General features: G+C 60.4%; 1 protein-coding gene across 1 annotated transcript; it reads left to right on the forward strand.

Moving 5' to 3' along the window:
* Nucleotides 1–4,242: 4,242 nt before the first annotated feature.
* On the forward strand, nucleotides 4,243–6,794 carry ZIC3 (Zic family member 3; the record flags this gene model as incomplete). Its single annotated transcript, XM_084269178.1, has 3 exons — nucleotides 4,243–5,290; nucleotides 5,950–6,113; nucleotides 6,612–6,794. The coding sequence occupies 3 exons, from the start codon at nucleotides 4,243–4,245 to the stop codon at nucleotides 6,792–6,794; spliced, it is 1,395 nt and encodes a 464-aa protein (XP_084125304.1).
* Nucleotides 6,795–8,871: the final 2,077 nt, after the last annotated feature.

Consider the following 8,871-nt stretch of genomic DNA (forward strand, 5'->3'; position numbering starts at 1 on the left):
AGGAGAAAAACTACTTGTCTTTACGCTTGTTAGGGATATTCATTTATCCGCGATACAGCGCGGGTTAAAAGCTATTTAAGGCGTATGAAATACTCCCCTCGCCGGCCGGCTCCCAGGTCGGCGCGGGGGGATTTATTTTTGTTGTTGCTGCTGCTGTTTTCCCGGGTTTGTTTTGCTTTTTCTTCGTACCCTCCGCGGAAGGGACGAAGGAAACCCGCGGAACCGCCCACCCCCCGCTCCCGGGGCTACTGCCGAAACTTCACCTGCCCCTGCCCCGCTGCGAAACCCGCAGTAACGAGTGGGCACCCACTGGGGACCATATTTCCTCCTGCGCTGCAGGGCTCGGACTTTGCGGTCCTCCCTTCCCTTGGCGAGGCTCCCCTCACCGCGCTGGGGTGCTGGGATGGGGCAGCGCTAAGCCCCGGGGGTCCCCAGGACAGGGCGGGGGGCAGCACCGGAGAGGGGAGCCCGGCGTGGACGTCCGAGTCCGCCGCCGTGAAGCAGCACCGGCGGGGCTCCGGGAGCGGAGGGACCCGCACCGCTTTCCAGGGCTTTTACATATTTATTTTTTATTGTTGCTGTTGAATTCCCAAATCATCCCAAAAGGGGGAAAAAAAAAAAAAGACAGAAAAAAAAAGGGAAAGAAAAGTGGTGGAGGAGAATTACACGAGTATCTGTTCTTGACGTAAAGTAGGGTGTCTTTCTCCGCCTTCCCCTCGCGTTCGGAGCACGACGGGAGAAGGGGAGCCTGCGAGGCTACTTTTCCGGTTGCTGTTGTTTGCTAGTTTGCAACTGAGATAGATTTTTAAAAAGGAGAAAGATGCGATGTTCCCCCGCCACTGGAAAATAAATTGGGATCGGCCAGAAACACCGCTAAATAACAATGGAATTTTCTAATGTGATAAAATACCTACCAAATATACTAATTTATTTTTTTTTTTAATTACGAGAGCACGGAGGAAAAAAAAAATTCACAGGCCATAGTGACAATGCCCTTAAAAAAAAAATTAAACGCGTTTTATGCCATTTTTGGTTCCCGAAGCGGCAAATTCCAGCCAGGATGCGATCGGTGTAAAACAGTGCCCGTGCGGATACTGCCGGGCGCACACACACCCAGTCGAAGTTGGCAGAATAGAAACGGGAAGTGTGTATGTGTGTATATATATATATATATATATATAAAAATATATTTCTAGGTTAGTTGATGTAGCCCGAGCCGCAAGTACACGGCGGCATGGCGGGGCTGCGGGCGCCGCTTTGCAAAGCCACCAAACCCTTCCCGAAACGGCGAGTCCTCGTCCCCAAGCTACGATTGATGTTTTTTACACACACACACACACATACCCACCCCTCACCCTCCCGGGATGCCTTTGCCGAAGCCCCGCGGTACCCCCGCTGCCGGCGCGCGGGGAATTTTTAAAGGGGGGGGGGAGGGAAACAACAACCAAACCCAAATGAATTTTTATTTTTTTAGTATATATATATTATATATTTTTTAAAAAGCTTCTCCCGCCGCGGAGCCACGCTCGCTCCGTCTCCCCGGGCCGGGGGTGGGGGGGTTCTCAGCACCACCCATCCCGTGTGTGTGTGTGTGTCTATGTGTGCCCGTGTCCCCCGCGCAGCCCCGCGCAGCCTGGGCACCCGGGCGGGCAGCCGCGGCTCGGCGCCCTCTCGCCGGCCGGTTCCCCGCCGCCGCCACCGGCCCCGGCACATCCCATTAGGGACAGACAATGCCACACGTGAGGCCTCCTGCACAAGCAGGGGTCAGTCGCCCTCGGTCGCCCCAGGTCGGCGACTTCAGAGGCGCTGCCCTCCCCGGCGCTCAGCTGACGGGATAATTGAATTATGCCCCTTTTTTTGTCTTTCTTTTTTTTTTTTTTGAGGTGTGGGGCTGTTGTTGTTGCCCAGAAAACCCAACACGTGCGGGTGGTAATTAATTACCCCGCCGCGGCCCTCCGGAGACAGGCAGGTAGAGCCGCCTCGGCACGGCGATGGGGGGAGCGCGGCTCCGGGGGCCGCAAGTCGGTGCCCGGGTGTCCCTGGCTTCCTCCGCTCCCGAGCTCCCGGCCTTTCCCCGCATAAAGGGCTACTACAGTCCTAATGGGATCCCCTTCATCCCGCGGAACGGCCGCGGGGCGTAGCGCGGCCGCGCAGCGAACTCAACCCCGGCACAAACCCCCCCCCCCTTCCCTCCCCTCCCGCGGCGGTGCCCCCCGGGCGGGTCTCCCCCCGCTCCGCTCCCGCCTCTTGTTCTGCTGCGATCGTGCGCTAACGGCAGCGAGGGACTCACCTTCCAACTTTGGAACTGTTCTTGGCGGCGTGGCCTGGGAAATTTGAGTGTTTGACGGGCACCGGTGTTACCTCTCGGGGAGATTTTATATCGGTGGCTCTTTTTTTTTTTCCTCCCTTTTTTTTTTTCCCCTTCCCCCCCCTTCTTTTTTTTTTTTCTCCTCTTTTTTTATTTTCCTTTTTTTTTCTTTTCTTTTTTTTTTTTTCCCCTCCCTGCAAACCCTAAAATAAAGAATGCGAAGCCTTTCCCGGGGCTGATTGGGGGGAACGATGTGAAAGGGCCGCGGTTATAAAGCGCTGCTTGAAGCGGGCTCTCAATGCGTCTCTGAACTTGATCAGATTTTACGTTTCCTGCAGAGAGCCGGCGGCGAGGCTGAGACCTGCCCAATAGCCAGACTTGGGGCTCAGCAAATCTCAGGATATTACAATTACAGCCATCTTTCTTTCTGCCTTTTATTTCCACTCTTGCTCCCCATAGTTCTTTGCAAATGCTTTCCAGAACAGAAAATGAGTGGATTTATAGCGCTGTCTGCAACTGATAATTATTCCAAGGCAGAACGTTGCCTTTGCAAAATAAAATTAAAAAGGAAAAAGGAAAAAAAAAAAAGAAAAAAGAAGAAAGAAAGAAAGAAAGAGACGCGGGGGGGGAGTGTGGAGAGATAAACGGGTGTAGGAAAAATACGGTTCAGGAGCCGCCGTGCCGGGCGCTGCTCAGCCGCGCTCCGCGGGCCGGCGGGGAGGGAGGGGACGGAGCCCCGCTGCCCGCGGAGCGACCCCCCGCCGCTGCCCCCGACGGGGAGCGAAGGAGGGAAAAGAAGCGGCTGAACTCGGGCCGGCAAAGTTAGCCCCGGCCCGGGAGAGCTGCGCCCCGCTCCCCCCGTGGGAGATGGGGGGTGTGTGCGGGGAGGCAGGAGCGGGGTCCCCCCGCTCGGCTCGGGGCGGTCCTGCCCCCGCGTTCAGCCGGTGGAGACAAACATCGGATTACGCAGAGTTAATTTATTTTTCTCATTACAGGAGCGGGAAGCCGCCGGCTCCGCTTTTAACGGGGTCTTATTTTTTGAAGCAGCGCGGCGGCTTTGCCCCCCCCCCAGATCCCCCCCCCCCTCCGTCCGCTCCCCCGACCGAGCGTCCCGCGAAGCGCGGGCGGGGGGGTCACGGCGCGGCGGGACACGCGGGGGCGGCGGCAGCGGGGGCACCGCTCAGGGACACGCAGCGGGCCACGGGGACACGCACCGTGCGTGCCCGCCTGCCCCTCCGCACGGCGCGCTGGGCCCGGGGCCGCCCCTCCAGCACACAGGCCGCGGGGCCCCCGCTGCTCCCGCCGCTCCCCCCGTCCCGTGTCCCACGTCCTCCTCCCCCCCCCTGCCCGCTCCCCCTCCCGTTTTACCTGCGAGGACGCTCGCGCCCAATCAGCGTCCCCGGCGGCGTGGGGCGCGTGCCAATCAAGCGGTGCGCCGCCAATGGGACGGCGGGCGGCGGGTCAGGTGACTCGGCGGCCGGAGGCTCCCCATTGGCGCGGCGCGGCCTGGCCCCGGAGTTGGTTTTATGTGCGAGGCGCGGGCGGGCGCCCCGTCAGTGCCCCGACGGCGGCGAGCGGGAGCGGGGCCGCGCTGCGCCTCGCCCTGCCGCGCCGCCCTGCCCTGCCCGGCCCTACCCGGCGCGGCGCGGGGGGCGGGCGCCTCTGGGGGCGGGTGGCTTTTTGGGGCTGGGGTTTTGTTGTTGTTGTTGTTGTTTTTGGGTCGGACGGGGGGTGCCCGCATCGCTGCCCGCCCGCGGCCGGGGGCCGCGCCTGCCCGCAGCAGGGGGGGCGGGGGGGGCGGGGGCACTGCGCCTGGGGGTGCGTTTTGGGGTGGCTTTGTACTTTTTTGGGGGCGGGCGGGCGGGCGGGAGGAGGGCGGGGGGGGGGGGTTGGGGTTGGGGGCAGGCTGCCGCCGCGCCGACGGCCCCGCGCCCATGACGATGCTGCTGGACGGAGGGCCGCAGTTCCCGGCGCTGGGGGTGGGCGGCTTCGCGGCGCCCCGCCACCACGAGATGCCGGGCCGCGACGCCGCCGCCGCCGCCGGCATGGGGCTGGGCCCCTTCGGGGACTCGTCGCACGCCGCCGCCGCCTTCAAGCTGAACGCTGCCCCGCACGACCTCGCCGCCGGGCAGAGCTCGGCGTTCACGCCGCAGGCGCCGGGCTACGCCAGCGCCCTGGGGCACCACCACCATCACCACCACCACGCCGGCCAGGTGCCCTCCTACGGCGGGGCCGCTGCCTTCAACTCCACCCGCGACTTTCTCTTCCGTAACCGCGGCTCCGGCATCGCCGACGCCGCCTCCGGCACGGCGCAACACGGGCTCTTCGGCGGCTCGCCCGGCGGTTTGCACGGCCCCGGAGGCATCCCGGACACCCCGGGCTACCTGCTTTTCCCGGGGCTCCACGAGCAGAGCCCGAGCCACACGTCCCCCAACGGGCATGTGGACAACGGGCAGATGCACCTCGGGCTGCGCGGGGACCTCTTCGGGCGACCGGATCCTTACCGGGCCGTCTCCAGCCCCCGCACGGACCCTTACGCCGGCGCCCAGTTCCACAACTACAACCACATGAACATGAATATGGGCATGAACGTGGCGGCCCACCACCACCACCATCACCACCACGGCCCTGGGGCTTTCTTTCGGTACATGCGCCAGCCCATCAAGCAAGAATTGTCCTGCAAGTGGCTCGACGAGAACCAGCTCAGCCGGCCCAAGAAGAGCTGCGACAGGACTTTCAGCACCATGCACGAACTGGTGACCCATGTCACCATGGAGCACGTCGGGGGGCCGGAGCAGAACAACCACATCTGCTACTGGGACGAGTGTCCGCGGGAAGGCAAGTCCTTCAAGGCGAAATACAAACTGGTGAACCACATTCGGGTGCACACGGGGGAGAAGCCCTTCCCTTGCCCCTTCCCGGGATGCGGCAAGATCTTTGCCCGCTCCGAGAACCTCAAGATTCACAAGCGGACGCACACAGGTAAGGCCCGGGGCCACACGCCTCCCGCGGGGCTGCGCCGAGTTCCGCGGGGCTGCGCGGACGGGCCGGCGGCTGCTGGAGCGGGCGGGTGCGCGGCGCTGCCGCCGCTCTCGGCCCCCTGAGCGCCTCTTCGGAGGGAGCCATAGAAATGCTAATGAAATAGCGTTTTCGGTGACTTCCGCTCCTTTTTATTTTATTTTTAGGCCTGATTGGCGTCTCTCCTAATTAAATCGGCGATACTTTCGTCAAAGTGTTTTTATTTGCAGCTCCGTCTTCCCTTTCAACCCTCCGCCCGGGTGGAGGGAAGAGGGATGGGGAAGGCAGGAAGCAAACGTATTTCGGCTTGTATCCTTGAGTACGTCCTGTAAAACTGTCCGAGCTGCTGAATTTATCTCGGGTCTTCTTCCTCCCCGGGTCCGCCGTCCCCGCCGCAGCACAGCACGGGTCTGGTGGGAGGTGAATGAAAAGTAACAAAGGCTGACCCGAATTTATCCGAGATGTAACAAACCCTGCTTGTCCATCTTCCCCTTCTTCGTTTTTTTTTTGGGGCGTTTAGGCATCCCCGAGGTGGGGTGAACGGGGCAGAGGTTGTCCTGGGGAGGAGGCAAGCGGGGATGGAGAGGGGAACGGCCCTCCTTCACCCTCTCTGAATTTCACAGGTGAGAAGCCCTTCAAGTGCGAGTTTGAGGGCTGCGACAGGCGCTTCGCCAACAGCAGCGACAGGAAGAAACACATGCACGTCCACACCTCGGACAAGCCCTACATCTGCAAGGTGTGCGACAAATCCTACACCCACCCCAGCTCACTTAGGAAACACATGAAGGTAATCACCCCTGCGCCCCAGCCCTCTCCTCCCTGGGCAGGGGATGCTCAGTCGCTGGCGTGCTCGGGGCTCGTTTACCCGGGGCAGGGCAGAGCTGAGCGGTGCCTGCCGCAGCGCTCCGGTGCTCCCGGAACGGCCCAGCTGCCCCCCGGTGCCTTAGGCCGTGGCTGGAGGACAGCCCGGGGAAATGGCGTAGTTGCTTTTTGTGCTCCCACCGGTGCTTAGAGCTCTGCTCGGTGCTGGAGGGCTGAGCGATCACAACCTGGCCTGTGGCTGTAGCCCCCCCCCCCCACGCCAGGACGCTGCAGCGAAGTGGCCGGGAGCCGAGGCAGGCGTTTGCCGCCGGTGCTCAGGGTGGCCGGGCAGAGCCCGAGCCGCTGGACACCCCCTCCTCTCCTTCCCCAGTGTCCCTCCTGCATGGGGGGAGCATCCCAGCCCGGCTCAGCGGGGTGGCGGGGGACCCCCGGGCTCGATCCCATCTCTGCCTCTTGGTTTTAGGTGCACGAATCCCAGGGGTCGGACTCTTCCCCTGCAGCCAGTTCGGGGTACGAGTCCTCCACCCCCCCTGCAGTGGGCTCCGCCGGCAGTAAGGACTCCACTAAAACACCGCCGGCCGCCCTCCAGAGTAACCCCGGCCACAACCCTGGACTGCCCCCCAATTTTAATGAGTGGTATGTGTGAAGGCAGCTGCTGCCCGGCCAGAGACTGGACCAAATGCGTTGGGAACAAGGAAAAAAAAACAAAACAAAACAAAAAAAAAAGGACAAACCAAGCCAACTGCAGCTCGCTCCCTCAGCAATGGAGTTTCCACACTGACAACCGCATAGGGCTACACCTAGTTTAACTGCCAGGATCTGGAGGGGGGGGGGTTTGTGTCTTTTATTATTATAATTATTACTATTTTTTGCAAGCCCAGACGCTGGACTAGCCATGTCCTTTTCTCAGGATTGGATTTTTTTAAATTTCTTTTTTTTTGGTTGTCATTTTTTGCAGTCGCAGTCGTTTCTTTGGTATTTTTTCCCCCTCCCTACTCCTTCCTCCGATTCCCCACTTCTTTCTTTCTTTGTTTTTATTTTTTTTTTTAAATTAATTTGTTTTTGTTTTCCTTCTTTCGGTGGGATGTTGACATGAGGATGAAAATTCTCCTTCGCCTTAGTGGTGATTGTTTAAACTTACAGTCTTAAACCGTGCCAAAGTCCTGTTATGTCTTGAACTTTCCTCTCTAGCTCTCCTGCTGCTTCTTTCTCTGCTCTCCTCCTCTTTTCTCCTTCTCTCTCTCTCTCCAAGCATTACACTTGTGAATGTATTCTCGTCTGATGGGGTCGGTCAGTATTTTTCAGGATGAGGATGTGGTGTTTATTCTACCCAGATTGTGACGTTTAGTATAACAGTTGCCTTTTTGTAACAACTTTTTTTGTAAATACATATCCATGATGCCATATTTATCGTTCGTAATTTAATTATCGATACAAAGTGCCGGGAACTGAACAATATTTATGGGGAAGGAAAAAAAAAATGTTTTCTAACAAAAAAAAAATACAAACAACGACAAAAAAAAATTCCAACTCTGTACAGCTTTTGGTTATAACTGCTTTAGCATTAAAAGTTTATTGTTTTGGAAAGAGCCGTTTTTCACCTCCTCCGGGGGACAGGGGCAGCCGCGGGCGCCACGGCGAGCCCGGTTCCGCGCTGCCGCCGGGGCCGGGGCCGTTGTTTTCGGGCTGGCGATGCCGGGTGAAGCCGCCTCCTCGCCTCGCCGCTGCTTTTTCTCCCGTCCCTTTGTCCCCGCCCTCCGCCGCCTAACGGCTTCGCTTCCCCGCCGCCTTCCCGGCGGACGGAGCCCCGGGCATGGCGCCGTCGGGAGGATGAAGAAGAACGCCCGGGGGGCAGCGGGGACGCCTCGACGGGGAGGCCCCGACGGTGAGTACCGGGCCGGGGCTGCGCAGCGTCCGGCGCTCCTTGCATGAGTGGCGGGGACCGGGTAGTCCGTGCAGGACCGGCCCCGCCGGCACCGGGCTGCATCCCGGAGGGGACCCCGGGGCGACTTTGCGGCGCGCTGGACTTGCTTCGTTCGTTGTCGTCTCTTGGGGTGGTTTTTTGTGTGCTTGTTTTTTTCTTTATTTCTGACCAGGATGTGACAAAGCCTCCCGGCCTCAGGAGGGACAAGGGGTCGAGCAGAGAAATCTCACCTGAGAAACTTCGTCTCCGCCGCCGCCCAGGAGCCCCAAGCAGCCAGAACGACGGTGGAAAAATCAAGCACTCCACCCCGACCCCCCCTCCGGCAAACCTCTGTGGCCCCGGCGGCCGGGAGATGCCCGTGTGCCCCGCGGGCCGGCCGGAGCTCCGGCTGGGATGCAGACGGGGCCGTCTGCTGGCTGGTTCTCCCCGCCAGCCCGGGCGTACGGCTCCGCAGCCACGTCCGTCCTCGGAGGGAAGGGACCTCACCGCGGGTTTAACCCCAACTCCGGGGGCAGGGGTGGACCCGCACCGCGGGCTCCGCACCGCCTCTGCCCAGGAGGGACCCCAGACGGGGCCGCCTTGAACTTGACTCGGGGCAGTGCGGGAGGACGGGGCGGGCCGGGCCGTCCCCTGCTGCAGGGTCCTCCCGGCCACGCAACCCGCGGAACCTGGCACGCTTGAAAAATTAGTTTTAACCAAATCTGCCCTCTTTTCCCCTCAGGAGAAAAAAAAAAAAAAAGGAAAAAAAGAAAAAAAAAGGGGGGGGGGGGTACCAGAGAGGAAAAAACGGGCGGAAAGT

This window comes from Gallinula chloropus, assembly GCF_964237585.1.
Source record: "Gallinula chloropus genome assembly, chromosome: 11".
NCBI classification, from domain to species: Eukaryota; Metazoa; Chordata; class Aves; order Gruiformes; family Rallidae; genus Gallinula; species Gallinula chloropus.